At 50.3% G+C, this 18,289-nt stretch overlaps 1 protein-coding gene across 3 annotated transcripts in view; it reads right to left on the reverse strand.

The window, feature by feature from the left end:
- Positions 1–17,922, reverse strand: part of LOC129696385 (SWI/SNF-related matrix-associated actin-dependent regulator of chromatin subfamily D member 3-like) — a 41,072-nt gene extending 23,150 nt beyond the window's left edge. Inside the window, exon 1 of one of the 3 annotated variants that reach the window (XM_055634245.1) lies at positions 17,892–17,922. In XM_055634245.1, the coding sequence (XP_055490220.1) occupies positions 17,892–17,903 (12 nt within the window). In that variant the 5' untranslated portion in view covers positions 17,904–17,922. Of the gene's footprint in view, positions 1–17,719; positions 17,809–17,891 lie in introns of those variants that run through there. The other 2 variants (XM_055634246.1, XM_055634244.1) reach the window with 2 other exon arrangements.
- Positions 17,923–18,289: the final 367 nt, after the last annotated feature.

Below are 18,289 nucleotides of genomic sequence, written 5' to 3' on the forward strand. Positions count from 1 at the left end.
ATTCAATCATGGCTGATCTATCTTTCCCTCTTAACCCCATTCTCCTGCCTTCTCCCCATAACCCTGACACCCGTACTAATCAAGAATGTGTCAATCTCTGCCTTTAAAATACTCAATGACTTGGCCACTGACGCCTTTTGTGGCAATGAATTCCACAGTTTCACCACCCTCTGGCTAAATAAATGTCTCCTCATCTCCTTTCTAAAGGTACGTCATTTTATTCTGAGGCTGCGCCCTCTGGTCTTAGACTCTCCTGTTAGTGGAAAGATCCGCTTCACATCCACTCTATTCCCATTCTGGATTCCCCTACATTGGGCAATGGTCCTGGCCGACTGATCGGAGTTCCAGTGGAGGAGGATTTGGAAAGAGTGATGATAATTCCGTAAGTTTTACGACATTATGGATAAGGATGAGGATGGACGTGGGGAAACCTACTTACAAAAGCACTGGGCCGAAGCTGGAAAGGGTGCCCAGAAGACTTACGAGGATGTTGCCAGGTCTCGATGGACTGAGCTACAGGGAGAGGCTGAGCAGGCTAGGACTTTATTCTTTGGAATACAGGAGGCTGAGGGGTGATCTTATAAAGATGTATAAAATCATGAGAGGAAGAGATCAGGCAGATGCACTCTTGCCCAGAGTAAGGGAATCAAAAACCACAGACATGAATTTAAGGTGAAGGAGGAAAGATTTAATAGGAACCTGAGGGGTAACTTTTTCACACAAAGGGTGGTGGGTATATTGAACGAGCAGCTGGAGGAGTTAGTTGAGGCAGGTACTATCACAACATTTAAGAAACATTTAGAAAGGTACATGGCTATAATAGGTTTAGAGGGATATGGGCCGAATGCAGGCAGGTTGGACTAGTGTAGATGAGGCATGTTGGTCGGTGTGGGCAAGTTGGGTTGAAGGGCCTGTTTCCACGCTCTATGACTCTAAGCTGGGGAGACGGGAGGGGGAGTGGAATAGTTTATGGGTAAATCTAAATCTCCCAGTTGTCAACCATTTTAACCAAGCACATCACCCGGAGACTGCATTGAATCTTCTGATCAGCTGCAACCTTCCCTCCATTGACGAACTGGACACTGCAAGGGCCAGGATGCGAGCGGGTAAGATCATCTCTGACCCCTCTCACCCTAGCCACAAACTCTTTGAAGCATTTCCCTCTGGAAGGCGACTACGGACTGTCAAAGCGGCCACAGCCAGACATAAAAACCGCAGTAGCTCTACTCAATAACCAAAAATCTGTCGCCTTATTTTGCTCTGGTATTTTATTTCATTTACATGTTTAAACTATAATGTTTTATTATTAAAGTTTAATGTTTTACGTGCCATTCTTAATTGTTACTGTAAGTCATGTTGCTACTTGCGAGCGGAGCACCACGGCAAATTCCTTGTATGTATACATACTTGGCCAATAAACTTATTCATTCATTCACTCCCACACTGACCTTCCTGCCCTGGGCTTCCTCCGTTGCCAGAGTGAGGCCACATGCAAACTGAAGAAGCAGCATCTTATATTCTGTTTGGGTAACATATCTCTTACTGTTTGTCATTTCCTCTCTGTCCTTTGACCAAGTCCAACCATCTGCCCAACAAACCTCCTCTCACCTGAACCACTTGTCAGAATTTATCCTGCCCCCACCTCCCTTCCAGCTTTCTTCCGCCCCCCCCCACCACCACAATCAGCCTGAAGGAGGGTCCTGGCCCAAAACGTCACCTTTAGACTTTAGAGATACAGAGCGGAAACAGGCCCTTCAGTCCAATGAGTCCGCATCGACTATCAATCACACCGTACACTAGCACTATTCTAAGCACACTAGGGACAATTTACAATGTTTTTGCCGAAGCCAATTAACATATAAACCTTTGGAGTCTTTGGAGTGTGGAAGGAAACCGGAGCACCCGGAGAAAACACAGGTGGTCACAGGGAGAATGTACAAACTCCATACAGACAGAACTGGTAGTCAGGATTGCACCCGTTGCTATGTTGCAGTGAGGCAACAACTCTACCACTGCACCACCATGTCGCCCTAATCCTGTACACAGATGCTGCCCGACTCGCTGTGTTACTCCAGTACTTATGGGGGGGGGGGGGGGGGGGTTCCAAGCCAGCTCCTGCAGTTCCTTGCTTCTCTCTCTCTCTCTGACTCGCCGGAGTCTTTTGAAGAAGAGTTGATGAGAGTTCAAGACCAGTGTGGTTCTGTGAGGTTTGGAGATAAGGAAGGCAAGGTTGAGAACCTTGGATGGCGAGAGATAGCGTATGTTCATTCTAAAGCTTATGTGCACTTTAGAAAGCTGATATCAGACAAAGTCCTTGAGGAATTTAAAAGCATCAGGAAAGACCTTAAACAAGGAAATAGTTTGGCTAGAAGGAGCCAATAAATGTTCTGGGTGAGTAGGAGTAATGAGATTCCTAAGATATTTTACATGTAATACATAAAACGCTCTGCCGGGGTTGGTGGTGGAGGCAGATACAACAGTGGTGTTTGAGAGGGGTTCAGATAGACATGTCAATATGCAGGGAATGAAGGGATATGGATCACATGCAGGCAAAGGAGATTAATTTAATTGGCACTGACATGGTGGACGTAAGGGCTTGTTTCTGTACTGTAGGGACTTTAGAGATACAACGTGGAAACAGGCCCTCCAGCCCGCCGAGTCCGTGCCAACCAGCCAACTAGCACTTTCCTACACACTATTTAAAATTTTACCAAAGCCAATTAGTCTACCAACCTGTACGACTTTGGAGTGTGGGACGAAACTGGAGAAAACTACGCGGTCACGGGGAGAATATACAAACTCCATGCAGATGGCGCCCAGAGTCAGGATCTAACCCGGGTTTCTTGCACTGTAAGGCAGCAACTCTACTGCTGCGTCACCGTTTCGCCCCATGGTTCTATGTTCTAACTGCGTAAGATATTTCAGAGAGGAATTTATTTGAAAAAAAGGAAATAAGAGAGGCAAAGATAGATCACGCAGAAAACTGGTGGAAGTATAACAGGCATTCACAGGCACCCTAGCGGAGTTGACAGATACTTGATTAGAACGGGTGTCTGCGGTTATGGGGAGAAGGCAGGAGAATGGGGTTGAGAGGGAAAGATAGATCAGCCATGATTGAATGGCGGAGTAGACTTGATGGGCCGAATGGCCTAATTCTGCTCCGAGAATGTATGATCTTAGGAATGTGACTGGGAAATACTGTAGGAGCGGAAATGGGATTGGTGAGAGATTGGGCAGGGAAAGTGGCCAGAGTGGCAGTGGGGATGGCAGAAGCATTGATGGGGTCTTTTCATCAGCCCACCCCACTCCACCACCCGAGGAGAGAGGCTGCGGAGTCTCAACAAGGAACGGTGCGGTGGGGATTTTAGACAAGCCAATAGAACACTGGTCTTTTAATGTCTTCCACTGACTCCATTTATACTTCACGCTGCCTCGGGAACGCCAGCAGCATAATTAAGGACGTCGCACATTGGCCACTCCCTCGTCTCCCCTCTCCCCTCGGGCAAAAGGTATAGAAGTATGAAAACGCACACCTCCATATTCAGGGACAGTTTCTTCCCAGCTGTTATCAGGTAACGGAATCATCCTACCACTACCTACCACTACCTCCAATGACCACAAGGGTCATTGGGGACCCTTGGTCTATTCTAGTATGGAATTTACTAGCTTTACCTTGCACTAAACGTTATTCCCTTATCCTGTATTTGTACACTATAGATGGTTCGATTGTAATCATGTATTGTCTTTCCGCTGACTGGATGGCATGCAACAAAAGCTTTTCACTGTACCTCAGTACTCGTGACAATAAGCTAAACTGAACTGAACTTATAAATGCCGTCATAGTCCCTGCTTCAACTACCTCCTACATAGAAACATAGAAATTAGGTGCAGGAGTAGGCCATTCGGCCCTTTGAGCCTGCACCGCCATTCAATATGATCATGGCTGATCATCCAACTCAGTATCCCGTACCTGCCTTCTCTCCATACCCCCTGATTCCCTTAGCCACAAGGGCCACATCTAACTCCCTCTTAAATATAGCCAATGAACTGGCCTCAACTACCCTCTGTGGCAGAGAGTTCCAGAGATTCGCCACTCTCTGTGTGAAAAAAAGTTATTCTCATCTCGGTTTTAAAGGATTTCCCCCTTATCCTTAAGCTATGACCCCTTGCCCTGGACTTCCCTAACATCGGGAACAATCTTCCTGCATCTAGCCTGTCCAACCCCTTAAGAATTTTGTAAGTTTCTATAAGATCCCCTCTCAATCTCCTAAATTCTAGAGAGTATAAACCAAGTCTATCCAGTCTTTCTTCATAAGACAGTCCTGCCATCCCAGGAATCAGTCTGGTGAACCGTCTCTGCACTCCCTCTATGGCAATAATGTCCTTCTCAGATTTGGAGACCAAAACTGTACGCAATACTCCAGGTGTGGTCTCACCACGACCCTGTACAACTGTAGTAGAACCTCCCTGCTCCTATACTCAAATCCTTTTGCAATGAAAGCTAACATTACCATTCGCTTTCTTTACTGCCTGCTGCACCTGCATGCCTACCTTCAATGACTGGTGTACCATGACACCCAGGTCTCGCTGCATCTCCCCCTTTCCCAATCGGCCACCATTTAGATAATAGTCTGCTTTCCCGTTTTTGCCACCAAAATGGATAACCTCACATTTATCCACATTATACTGCATCTGCCAAACATTTGCCCACTCACCCAGCCTATCCAAGTCACCTTGCAGTCTCATGGCATCCTCTGGCAGCTCGTTCCATATCTCCACCACCCACTGCGTGAAAAAGTTGCCTTTCAGGTCCTAATAAATTTTTCCTCGCTCACTTTAAACCTATGTCCTCTGGTTCATGATTCCCCCACTCTAGGTCAAAGACTATATGCATTCACCAATTTTATTAGAAACGGTACCAAAGTGTCTCACCTCAGATTCAGGGGGCAAGTTTCTTCCCAGCGACTGAACCATCCTAGTCAACAACTAGAGAGCTGGATCGGACCTCCCATCCTACTCATTGGGAGGACCCTTGGATTATCTTATTGGGCCATTCCGTTGCACGTGAAACATTGACTTATTCTGCTGTACTGCTACATGGACGGCCTTGTGATTTCTCGAGTTATATAGTCTTTGTGCTGGAGGTTAGATATGCCATAATAAAACAGCTTTTCCATGTACCTCGGTACTGTGACAGGAATACAATTTCGTGCTCGAGAGGGCGGTTCGAGAAATTACTAAATTCTTAAGGGGGGGGGCCGATAGGAAGGTTAGCTTGTTCCCGATGTTAGCCGTCATCACCGGGTTCACAGGTCTTATTCGTGGTAAGGGGGGATATCCTAATAAACTGAAGGTATTGACTACCTTCCTATTACAGAGAGTCTGTAGAATGCTGCATGGAACTCTCTGGACACTATTGGGGGCTAGTCAGTGCCAGTTCCCAGAGGATATATTTTAAGAGAGATGTGCTCCTTGGTCAGCGATCTTAAGGGAATCACACGTCTGTTCCCGGACCTTCAAGCGACCAGTGCACGCTGGCTGACTGACGTCTGACTCCGAGTGACACATTATTCTCTGTAGCGAGTGCACAGGCTCGAACCGCAGAGTGACCTACTCTCTCCCACCTTATTTCTATGTATCTATGTACCTCTAGTCTGGTACATTGCATGTACTTTCATGTATGGTATTATCTGATCTAGTTCACGAGTGACAAACAACTGAAACATGATGCACTTCTGGACACTCACGCAAGAACTATCCGCTTCTCACTAATAACATGAACCCCGTTATATTAGCCTCCGTATTCTATGTAATCATTCCCCTCATTTAAGCTGGTCACGTCCCCGGGTCAGAGGAGCACCCACGCTTCCCATGGACCAGACACTCAAAGAGCTAGTGTTCCCCTACTGGTCTCCCTGACGGCGCCGCTAGTACATAAACAGCGTCCGCGAATCTCGTCTTAGCCGGCCTCACATCACCGCCCTCCCAAGCGACACTTCTGCCTTCTAATAAACCTCACCCCCGCCCGCTCACGACATCGATACAACACGTGAGAGTGATGAGATATCTTCAGAGCCTAGGCCGGATTCTCTTGTTAAGGGAGGCGCAGGAGAGGGAGAACGGGGAGGACTACATGAAGCCGAGACCTGCGTTTGATCCGCACTTACGGCGAGAGCCACGGATGGCTCATCTGCTCTCAGTCCCGGGCCCGTTCGAGGTCGATTCATTCTCCGCCGGCGGCGGCACTCCCACACACCAAGGGAGGGCAGAGGCCAGAAATTCTATTGTAGGATTTGTCTTCGGGGGGAGGAGGACGAGGGAGGGTATGAGAGTACGCCTGTCCGGCTAGCGCGACTAGCCGCTCTGGGAGCTGCGTCACGAGGAGATGTCTCACGCAGGGAGAGGAGGCGGACTACGGTCGCCCGGCTTCCGGATCACACGCCCAGGAATACTGCCGCTCCGGGGAGTTCACCTCACACCGCCCGCCGGCCGACGTCCCGAGTTCCCCAGGAGAGAGGAGTGGGAGAGTAGGAGGAGGTGCAGGGGGAGATGGGGAGGAGGGGGGGGGGACTAGGCGGAGGGGATCCTCTTTACCTCCTTGAGCGGATGAGTAATGATCCCTATTTGCTCCGTGAGCCCTGCACTGCTCTCAGGGAAGGCTAACGGACGCATCGAGCGGAGGCGAGGCGTAGAGGAGAGGCGTGGGAGGATGGAGGGGGAGAGTGTGAGGAGTGAGAAGGAGAGGATGGGCGAAGAGCTTTTTAAGGAGAGAGAGGTGAGAGGGGAGGGAGGAGAGGGAAACGAGGAAGCAGAGAAGAGATAAAGCTGAGAAGAGGCGAGCTCAGTGAGGTAGGGCACTCGATGATGACGAGTGAGGGGGGACAGGAGAAGGAGAAAGTAGAGCGAGATGAGAGAAGATGTTAGAGATCGGGAGCGACCGTGGGAGTGAGTCGTAACGGACAAACGCGGCGCTGCGGAACGTCCTCGGGACATCAGCTGTAGCGGCGCGGAGAACTGAGAGAGTAAAGCAGTAGTCAAGCAAGGAGAGGAGGAATTGGGGAGGACGGAGATAAAGTAGTAACGTGCTGGGGTTAAAAGACCTGAAAGTGTGAGCGAAGAAGTATGGAGATAGAGACAGATTGTAGAGCGCAGAAGTAGGCGAGATTGGGGAAAAGACAAAGGAGAGAAGACAGCGGAGAAAGTAGCAAGGAGACAGTGGGGAGAGTTAAGAGTGAAGAGTGAAAGAGGAGTAATAAGTGCGGAGAGGGACAGAAAAGTGGAGGCGAGCTAGAGAAGCGGGAGAGACTAATGACAACGGAAAGAGTGAGAACGTGGGGAGAGAGCTCGAGAAAAACGTTGTAAAGAGGAAGAGTAGAAAGTGGGGAGCACATAGGGGGGAGAGAGTAGAGAACGGGGAAGACTATACTGAAATCGTGGGACAGTTGAGAGACAGATTTAGAGTACCACATTAACGTGGTCAGAGAGCAAGTGTAGAGCTCAAATAGGTCCATCTTGTATCTCTAGACCAAATCTCCTTTCTCATTTTTATCCCTCCCTCATTTCTTTTCCACCTGGGTGGGCAGAGACGGAAAGGCTACGTCTCCACGAGGTGTCCCATGCCTGCGTTGGCCCCACCCCCCGATCTTTCTCCTTTACAATCCGCGCTCGTATTCCATCACGCCGTTCTGTCCAAAATGTGTTTTAAAAAGTCGATGATTATATCTGGCTTCTCTTACCCTTCCTCTGGAAGCAAGCATTCCAGATTACCCTTCTTGGTGAAAGGTTACCCCTGGGGTCGCCTCGTTAATCCCGCATCTCCCCTCAGCACCTGTAACCTGTGCCCTCCATAGGCTTTACGTGAGTCCCTCAGCCTGCTACACTACAAAGATAAAAATCCCAGCCTATCCAACCGCTCCGTGTAACTCAAGCCCAGGTAACATCCTGGCGAATCTCTTCTGCACCCTTTCCAAATTAATAATAGATCTATTTAGACCTCGGAGATACAGTGCGGAAACAGGTTGTTCGGCCCACCGAGTCCGTGTCGACCAGCGACACTAACAGTATTCTATACACACTAGGGTCCATTTACAATTTTACAGAAGACAAATAACCTACAAACCTGTGCGCCTTTGTGTGTGGGAGGAAAGCGGAGCTCGCGGAGAAAACCCACGCGGGTCACGGGCAGAACATACATACAGACAACACCCGTAATGAGGATCAAACCCGGGTCTCCGGCGCTGTAAGGCAGCAGCTCTACCCGCTGCGCCACCGTGCCGCCCTAACAATAAATTGCTGGTGATTCATTTATTGTTTTATTGATTATTAGATATTGATCGGTGTGTTATTATATTAATGGGTCTGTAAAGCTACTGTGAGTGGGAACCTCGTTGTTCCGCTGCCGGTACGTGTGACTGTGACACACTGTTGATTCTGGACAATAACAGAAACTGTGCTCACTCTGCCACCTACTGACCATGGCTTTCAATGACAACGTGACTGATTACATAGTAAAACTGAATAGGGTAATATAACGGTTCAGGTTTATTATGTCACATGTATCGAGGTACAGTGAAAAGCACTGTTTAGTATATTATCCAAACAGATCTGATAATACCATACATGAAAGTACAGAAAAATGCTGGAAACAGAGAAACATAGAAATTAGGTGCAGGAGTAGGCCATTCGGCCCTTCGAGCCTGCACCGCCATTCAATATGATCATGGCTGATCATCCAACTCAGTATCCCGTACCTGCCTTCACTCCATACCCCCTGATCCCCTTAGCCACAAGGGCCACATCTCCCTCTTAAATATAGCCAATGAACTGGCCTCAACTACCCTCTGTGGCAGAGAGTTCCAGAAATTCACCACTCTCTGTGTGAAAAAAGTTCCTCTCATCTTGGTTTTAAAGGATTTCCCCCTTATCCTTAAGCTGTGACCCCTTGTCATGGACTTCCCTAACATCGGGAACAATCTTCCTGCATCTAGCCTGTCCAACCCCTTAAGAATTTTGTAAGTTTCTATAAGATCCCCTCTCAATCTCCTAAATTCTAGAGAGTATAAACCAAGTCTATCCAGTCTTTCTTCATAAGACAGTCCTGACATCCCAGGAATCAGTCTGGTGAACCGTCTCTGCACTCCCTCTATGGCAATAATGTCCTTCCTCAGATTTGGAGACCAAAACTGTACGCAATACTCCAGGTGTGGTCTCACCAAGACCCTGTACAACTGCAGTAGAACCTCCCTGCTCCTATACTCAAATCCTTTTGCAATGAAAGCTAACATACCATTCGCTTTCTTTACTGCCTGCTGCACCTGCATGCCTACCTTCAATGACTGGTGTACCATGACACCCAGGTCTCGCTGCATCTCCCCCTTTCCCAATCGGTCACCATTTAGATAATAGTCTGCTTTCCCGTTTTTGCCACCAAAATAGATAACCTCACATTTATCCACATTATACTGCATCTGCCAAACATTTGCCCACTCACCCAGCCTATCCAAGTCACCTTGCAGTCTCCTAGCATCCTCCTCACAGCTAACACTGCCCCCCAGCTTAGTGTCATCTGCAAACTTGGAGATATTGCCTTCAATTCCCTCATCCAGATCATTAATATATATGGCAAATAGCTGGGGTCCCAGCACAGAACCTTGCGGTACCCCACTAGTCACTGCCTGCCATTGTGAAAAGGAACCCGTTTACTCCTACTCTTTGCTTCCTGTTTGCCAGCCAGTTCTCTATCCACATCAATACTGAACCCCCAATGCCGTGTGATAAGATTCATCAGACATGATTTACCTTTCGTAAATCCATGCTGGCTTTGTCCAATGATTTCACCACTTTCCAAATGTGCTGCTATCCCATCTTTAATAGCTGACTCTAGCAGTTTCCCCACTACCGATGTTAGACTAACTGGTCTGTAATTCCCCATTTTCTCTCTCCCTCCCTTCTTAAAAAGTGGGGTTACGTTTGCTACCCGCCAATCTTCAGGAACTACTCCAGAATCTAAAGAGTTTTGAAAGATTATTACTAATGCATCCACTATTTCTGGAGCTACTTCCTTAAGTACTCTGGGATGCAGCCTATCTGGCCCTGGGGATTTATCGGCCTTTAATCCATTCAATTTACCCAACACCACTTCCCGGCTAACCTGGATTTCACTCAATTCCTCCAACTCGTTTGACCCGCGGTCCCCTGCTATTTCCGGCAAATTATTTATGTCTTCCTTAGTGGAGACGGAACCAAAGTAGTTATTCAATTGGTCCACCATATCTTGTTCCCCATGATCAACTCACCTGTTTCTGACTGCAAGGGACCTACATTTGTTTTAACTAATCTCTTTCTTTTCACATATCTGTGAAACTCAGCGGGTGCAGCAGCATCTATGGAGCGAAGGAAATAGGCGACTTTTCGGGCTGAAACCCTTCTTTAGACTGATGGGGGGTGGGGGGGAGAAGGAAGGAAAAAGGGAGGAGGAGGAGCCGGAGGGCGGGGGGATGGGAGGAGACAGCTCGAGGGTTAAGGAAGGGGAGGAGACAGCAAGGGCTAGCAAAACTGTGAGAATTCAACGTTCATGCCATCCGGACGCAAGCAACCCAGGCGGAATATGATGTGCTGTTCCTCCAATTTCTGGTGTTGCTCACTCTGGCAATGGAGGAGACCCAGGACAGAGAGGTCGGATTGGGAATGGGAGGGGGAGTTGAAGAGCTGAGCCACCGGGAGTTCAGGTAGGTTATTGCGGACTGAACGAAGGTGTTCGGCGAAATGATCGCCCAACCTCCGCTTAGTCTCCCCGATGTAAATCAACTGACATCTAGAGCAGCGGATGAAGTAGATGAGGTTGGAGGAGATACAGTTGAACCTTTGTTGCACCTGGAACGACTGCTTGGGACCTTGAATGTAGTCGAGGGAAGGAGGTGAAGGGACAGGTGTTGCATTTCTTGCGGTTGCAACGTAAAGTGCCCGGGGAGGGGGTGGTACAGGAGGGAAGGGGAGAATTGACAAGGGAGTTGCGGAGGGAGCGGTCTTTGCGGAAGGCAGACATGGGGGAGATGGGAAGATGTGGTGAGTGGTGGGGTCACGTTGGAGGGTGCGGAAATGGCGGAGGATTATTTGTTGTATTTGCCGGCTGGTGGGGTGAAAGGTGAGGACAAGGGGGACTCTGCCCTTGTTGCGAGTGCGGGGATGGGGAGAGAGAGCAGTGTTGCGGGGTATGGATGAGACCCTGGTGCGAGCCTCATCTATGGTGGCGGAGGGGAATCCCCGTTCCCTGAAGAACGAGGACATTTCCGATGCCCTGTGTGGAACGTCTCATCCTGGGAGCAGATGCGGCGTAGGCGGAGGAATTGGGAGTAGGGAATGGAGTCTTTACAGGGACAGGGTGGGAAGACGTGTAGTCCAGATAGCCATGTGAGTCAGTTGGTTTGTAGTGTATGTCGGTCAGAAGTCTGTCCCCTGCGATGGAGATGGTGAGGTCAAGGAATGGTAGGGAAGTGTCGGAAATGGTCCAGATGTATTGGAGTGCCGGATGGAAGTTGGTGGTGAAGTGGATGAAGTCAGTCAGTTGTGTGCGGGTGCAGGAGGTAGCACCAAAGCAGTCGTCGATGTAGCGGAGGTAGAGGTCGGGGATGGGGCCCTGGTACGTATTGAACAAGGATTGTTCAACGTACCCGACAAAGAGGCAGGTGTAGCTGGGGCCCATGCGTGTGCCCATAGCTACGCCTTGTGTTTGGTGGAAATGGGAGGAGTCAAACGTAAAGTTGTTGAGGGTGAGGACCAACTCCGCTAGGCGGAGGAGGGTGTCAGTGGCTGGGTATAGGTTGCTCCTCTGGTCGAGGAAGAACCGGAGGGCTTTGAGGCCATCCTGGTGGGGGTGGAGGTGTAGAGTGACTGGACATCCATGGTGAAGATGACGGGTTGAGGGCCTAGAGAGTGGAATGCGCGGAGGCGGCGGAGAGTGTCTGAGGTGTCTAGAGCATAGGTGGGAAGGGATTTGACCAAGGGGGATAGTATGGAGTCAAGGTATGTGGAGATGAGTTCGGTGGGGCACGAACAAGCAGAGACAATGGGTCTGCTGGGAGAGCCGGGTTTGTGGATTATGGGGAGAAGGTAAAAACGGGCCGTGCGGGGCTGGGGAACGATGAGGTTGGAAGCTTGGTCGGGCAGGGCATGGGAATTGATGAAGTCGGTGATGGTGCTAGATATGGTGGCCTGGTGCTCGTCAGTGGGGTCATGGTTCAAGGGTAAGTAGGAGGAGGTGTCCGAGAGTTGGCGCGTGGCCTCAGCTTTGTAGAGATCGACGCGCCAGACTACCAAGGCACCTCCCTTGTCGGCTGGTTTGATAACCCAATCTGGGTTTTTGCAGAGTGATTCAATGGCAGTGCGTTCAGGGGGGGGAGAGAGATGAATGTTGGTCTCCTAATTTAAGGAAGGACATTCTTGCTATTGTGGGAGTGCAACCTAGGTCCACCAGGTTAATTCCTGGGATGGCAGGACTGACATATGATGAAAAAATGGACCGACTAGGCTTATATTCACTGGAATTTAGGATGAGAGGGGATCTTATAGAAACATATGCAATTCTTAAGGAATTGGATGGGCAAGATGCAGGAAAAATATTTCCGATGTTTGGGGGTCACGGTTTAAGATTAAGGGATAGGCCATTTAGGACTGAGATGGGGAAAAACCTTTTCAGCCTGAGAGTTGTGAATCTGTGGAATTATCTGCCACAGAAGGTAGTGGAGGTCAATTCACTGGATGTATTCAAGAGATAGTTAGATATTGCTTAGGGCTAATGGAATCCATGGATATAAGGAGAAAGGAGGAACAGGGTACTGATTCTGGATGGTCCGCAATGATCATATGGCTCGAAGGACCGAATGGCCTACTCCTGCACCTGTTTTCTATGTTTTTATGTTTCTAATATAATGTTCAAATTCAAGTACAATAGTTAGAGCAAAGGGAAAGATACAGAGTACAGAATATAGTTCTCAGCATTGTAGCGTATCAGTTCCAGAAGTGAATCAAAGTCCGCATGGGGTAGAGGTGGATCGGACAGTACCCTAGATTATAGAAGGACCCTTCAGAAGCCTGATAACAGAGGGGAAGAAGCTGTTCCTGAGTTTGGTGGTACGTGCTTTCGAGCTTCTGAACCTTCTTCCGGACGGGAGAAAGGAGATGAAGGAATGACTGCAGTGGGACAAGTCTTTAATTATAGATACAAAGTGTTGGAGTAACAGCATCTCTGGCAGAAAAGGAATAGGTGATATTTCAGGTCAAGACCCTGTAGATTGATCCTTCTGTCTTGGGGAAAGGTTCCTACACCAGCACTCTCGGTCTTTCCACCGTCTTTGTGCACTTCCCTCAGGTTCCCCGACCTTTCCCTCTCCAAGGAAAACAATCCCAGCCTGTCCATCCTCTCCGTATAATTGAAACCGTCCACCGCTCCGAGTGAGCCCTCCCCCAACCCCAACCTACCCTGTACAACCCCACACAGTGTACGGCTGTGTCTATGCATGGACGGTGGGCCCACAGAGGGGGTTCCAGAACATTCCACGGAGGGGGTTCCAGAACATTCAATGCACTGCTGAGGCCAGGACAGCGAGTGTCCTTCACCTGGACCAGTGGCTCCCTGATAACCAGCAGGGGGAGAGGGACAGAGGAAGAGGTGGTGGGGGGGGGGAGAGGGGAAGAGGAAGGAGGTAGAGAGAAAGAGGGGGGAGGGAGAGAGAAAGAGGGGGGAGGGAGAGAGAAAGAGGGCGAAGGGAGAAAGAAAGGGGGAGAGAAAGAGAAAGAGGGCAAAGGAGAAAAAGGGAGGAGGGAGTAAAAGGGTGGGAGGGAGAGAGAGAAAAAGGGAAGGAGTGAGAAAGAGGGGCGAGAGAGAACTCTGGATTCCTGGATAATGGCAGTCTTTTACCCAGGGTACCTAGAATAGTACAGCACTGGAACGGGCCCTTCAGCCCACAATATTCATGCTGAAATTGATGCCAAGTTAAATAATCTCCTCTGCCTGCACGTGACCCATACCCCTCCATTCCTGGCATATCCATGTGTCTATCTAAAAGCCGCAAACACCAGTATCATATCTGCCTCCTCCACCACCCCAGGCAAAGCTTTGCAGGCATCCACCTGCATCCACCTGTGTAAAAAAACTTGTCCCACACATCTTTAAATGTTGCCTCCCTCACAAAAGTAGAAATATCCAGTCTGGATGAATCATAGAAGATAGACACAAAAAGCTGGAGTAACTCAGCGGGACAGGCAGCATCTCTGGAGAGAAGGAATGGGGTCGAGATCGAGGTCTGAAGAAGAGTCTCAACCCGAAATGTCACCCATTCCTTCTCTCCAGAGATACTGCCTGTCCCGCTGAGTTACTCCAGCGTTTTGTGTCTGTGTGATGATCTTCTATGATTCATCCAGACTGAATATTTCTACTTTTATGAGGGAGGCAACATTTAAAAATGTGTGGGACAAGTTTTTTTTGTGTCTATCTACAGTTTATGCCAGCATCTGCAGTTCCTTCTTGCACAGGATAAATCACAGCTTAGTTTGGGAACAACTTTGCCCAAGACCGCAAGAAATTGCAGAGAGTTGCGGATGTAGCCCAGTCCATCACACAGACCAGACTCCCCACCATCAACTCCATCTGCACTTCACCCTGCCTCGCAAATGCAGCCAACATAATCAAAGACTTGTCCCATCACAGTCATTCCTCCTTCTCCCCGCTCCCGTCTGGCAGAGGGTACAGAAGCTTGAAAGCGCACACCACCAGACTCAGGAACAATAGCTTCCCCTTTATTATCCCATCAGACTGATTCCTGGGATGTCACAACTTTCATATGAAGAAAGACTGGATAGACTCGGCTTGTACGCGCTAGAATTTAGAAGATTGAGGGGGGATCTTATAGATATTTACAAAATTCTTAGGGGGTTGGACAGGCTAGATGCAGGAAGATTGTTCCCAATGTTGGGGAAGTCCAGGACAAGGGGTCACAGTTTAAGGATAAAGGGGAAATCCTTTCGGACTGAGATGAGAAAAACATTTTACACACAGAGAGTGGTGAATCTCTGGAACTCACTGCCACAGAAGGTAGTTGAGGCCAGTTCATTGGCTATATTTATGAGGGAGTTAGATGTGGCCCTTGTGGCTAAAGGGATCAGGGGGCATGGAGAGAAGGCAGGTACAGGATACTGAGTTGGATGATCAGCCATGATCATATTGAATGGCGGTGCAGGCTCGAAGGGCCGAATGGTCTACTGCACCTATTTTCTATGTTTCTATGTTTCTATTATCAAACCTCTGACGGGTCCTTCCATAAGCTAGGGTACTGTCCAATACACTTCTGCCCTATAGCGGACATTGGACTTTGATTCACTTCTGGAACTGACGCGATACAATGCTGAGAACTATATTCTACATTCATAGCAAAAGGATTTGAGTATAGGAGCAGGGAGGTTCTACTGCAGTTGTACAGGGTCTTGGTGAGACCACACCTGGAGTATTGCGTACAGTTTTGGTCTCCAAATCTGAGGAAGAACATTATTGCCATAGAGGGAGTGCAGAGAAGGTTCACCAGACTGATTCCTGGGATGTCAGGACTGTCTTATGAAGAAAGACTGGATAGACTTGGTTTATACTCTCTAGAATTTAGGAGATTGAGAGGGGATCTTATAGAAACTTACAAATGTCTTAAGGGGTTGGACAAGCTAGATGCAGGAAGATTGCTCCTGATGTTGGGGAAGTCCAGGACAAGGGGTCACACCTTAAGGATAAGGGGGAAATCCTTTAAAACCGAGATGAGAAGAACTTTTTTCACACAGAGAGTGGTGAATCTCTGGAACTCTTTGCCACAGAGGGTAGTCGAGGCCAGTTCATTGGCTATATTTAAGAGGGAGTTAGATGTGGCCCTTGTGGCTAAGGGGATCAGGGGGTATGGAGAGAAGGCAGGTACGGGATACTGAGTTGGATGATCAGCCACGATCATATTGAATAGCGGTGCAGGCTCGAAGGGCCGAATGGCCTACTCCTGCACCTAATTTCCATGTTTCTATGTATCTTCCCCTTTACTCTGCCTATTGTACTTGAGTTTGACGATTGTATTTATGTACAGTATTATCTGATCTTTGGATAGCAGGCAAAACAAAGCTTTTCACTGCATATGGTAACAATAATAAATGTAAACCTAAGCCCTCCAGTCTCTGACATTTCCAAGATGCAGGCTCCTGGTCCAGTAACCCTTCAGCTTTAGGACACAGATCGTTTCATCCAATTAGTGCCTCAGTTAGATTAGTTTAGAGATACAGCGTTAAAACATGCCCTTCAGCCCACCGAGTCCACACAAACCATCGATCGCCCGTACACACAAGTTCTTTATTTTCCCACTTTTTTACCCACTCCCTGCACAATAGGGGCCATTTACAAGGGTGCAATTAATCTACAAACCCGCACGTCTCTGGGATATGGGTGGAAACGGCCGGCACACTCGGAGAATGGGAGGGGGAGGGGACAGAGGGAGGGGGGGGGGGGGGGGGGGGGGGGAGTGAGGTGGGGGGGGGCGGCCGTTTACCGGGGTGGGGGGACGTCCAGGGTCCTGTACCACGGATATTGGTTCCCGTCGCCTGTAAGCCCCTCCCCCTTCGCTCCTCATTCGCCCCTTTAATCGCCCCTCCCCCATCTCATCCCCACCCCTCCGCCCCTCACTCACCCTCTCCCTCCCTCCTTTCATCCCTCCACTCCACTGTCTGTCACCGCTGCCCCATCGCCGGGGAACTCTGCCCCCCCACCTGTCCCGCGATCCTCCTCCAGGGTGCCTCCCGGGTCTGTGCCCCGGGGAGCAGCTGAGTCGACAAAGACCCCCCCCCCACCCACCCCCTCCCCGTCCTCTCCCCCCCACTTCCCGCCTTCCCTCACCTCCATCTCTTCAACCCCCCCCCTCTCTCTTCACATCCCCTCCCATCCTCTCTCCTCCCCTCACTGCATCTTTGCCCCCACCGATCGAGCGAGAAAGCCGAACAAAAGGAGAGTCACCGGAATCCCCACGACCCTCCCCCTCACCCCCGGCACCGACCCCGCGGAGGGAGAGGGGATGGGTGGGGAGGGGAGATGTACACCCTGGGAACAACCCCCATTCTGTCAGAGAAACGAGCGAGGACTCCCAGAGCTGGACTCCGAGCGGTGGGGAATGGGAGGGAGACAGATCGCGGGGGGAGGGAGAGATGAATGGAGAGGCAGGGGGGAGGAAGGAAAGGATGTCGGGGGGGGGGGGGGGGGGGGGGGGGGGGTAAGGGTTGGACGCTGGTACGGACTCCGCTGCTGGAGCGGGAGAGTGGGGGGGGAGAGAGGGAGGGATGAAGGGGCTGCGTCTGCTGTCACCTTCCTGTCCATGGTGCGGTGGGGGGGGTGGGGGTGGAGCGGAGTGTAATGGAGAGAGGTGGGGGGGAGAGGGGAGAAGGATGAGGAGGGGGGGGAGAGGGAGAATAGGGGGAGGGGGAAACGGGTCCGGTCTCCGTGGTGGCGAGGGTGTAGAGATGGAAGGGGGGATGGGGGGAGAGGGGTGGGGATGAGGGGTGGTGGGTGTGCTGGTGAGTCAGGGGGGGGGTCTGTTCTCTCCCCTTCATGCTCCGGGGTTAGGAGAGGAGGGGGAGATGTGCGGCTGGAGTGAGGGGGAGGGGAGGGGATGGAGAACTGGGCGATGGGGGGGGAGGGGGTCCGGTCTCTCACCTTCCTTTCCATGGTGCCGGGTCCGGGGGTGGAGGGGGAGGGAGAGGGATGAGGGGAAGGGGAGAGGAGATGGAGGGAGGCGGTGGGAGGGATGAGGACAGCAGGAGGATGGATGTTGGGACAGGGATGGGTAGGTCAGGGGGTGGGAATGGGGGAGGGTCCGGTCTCTCACCTTCCTCTCCATGCTCCGGGTCGGGGGGGGAGGTAGTAGTGGGTGGGAGGGGGGGAGAGGGGGCCGGCTCAGCACCCACTGCGCAGGAGCAGCGAGAGGGAGGTGGGGGCCCAGGGAGCGTCGCTCAATGCCCCGGCCAGGGAGCGTCGCTCAATGTCCCGGTGCAATCCCAGCGATACGGACAGGCGCGTTTGCGCATTGCGGCAAAGGGTCCGTCCGTAAATCGCAGCCTCCCAGCCAGACGCAGACGAACTTTGTATCAAACGCCGGGGAGCGTCTACAAATGGTAGAGTGCATCACAGGCGAAGTGTAGGAGGAGTCGAGAGCGTTTTATTGTCAAATGTCCCAGATAGAACAATGGCATTCTTACTTGCAGCGGCACAACACAATATGTAAAC

The sequence above is a fragment of the Leucoraja erinacea genome, chromosome 4 (assembly GCF_028641065.1).
Source record: "Leucoraja erinacea ecotype New England chromosome 4, Leri_hhj_1, whole genome shotgun sequence".
NCBI lineage: Eukaryota > Metazoa > Chordata > Chondrichthyes > Rajiformes > Rajidae > Leucoraja > Leucoraja erinaceus.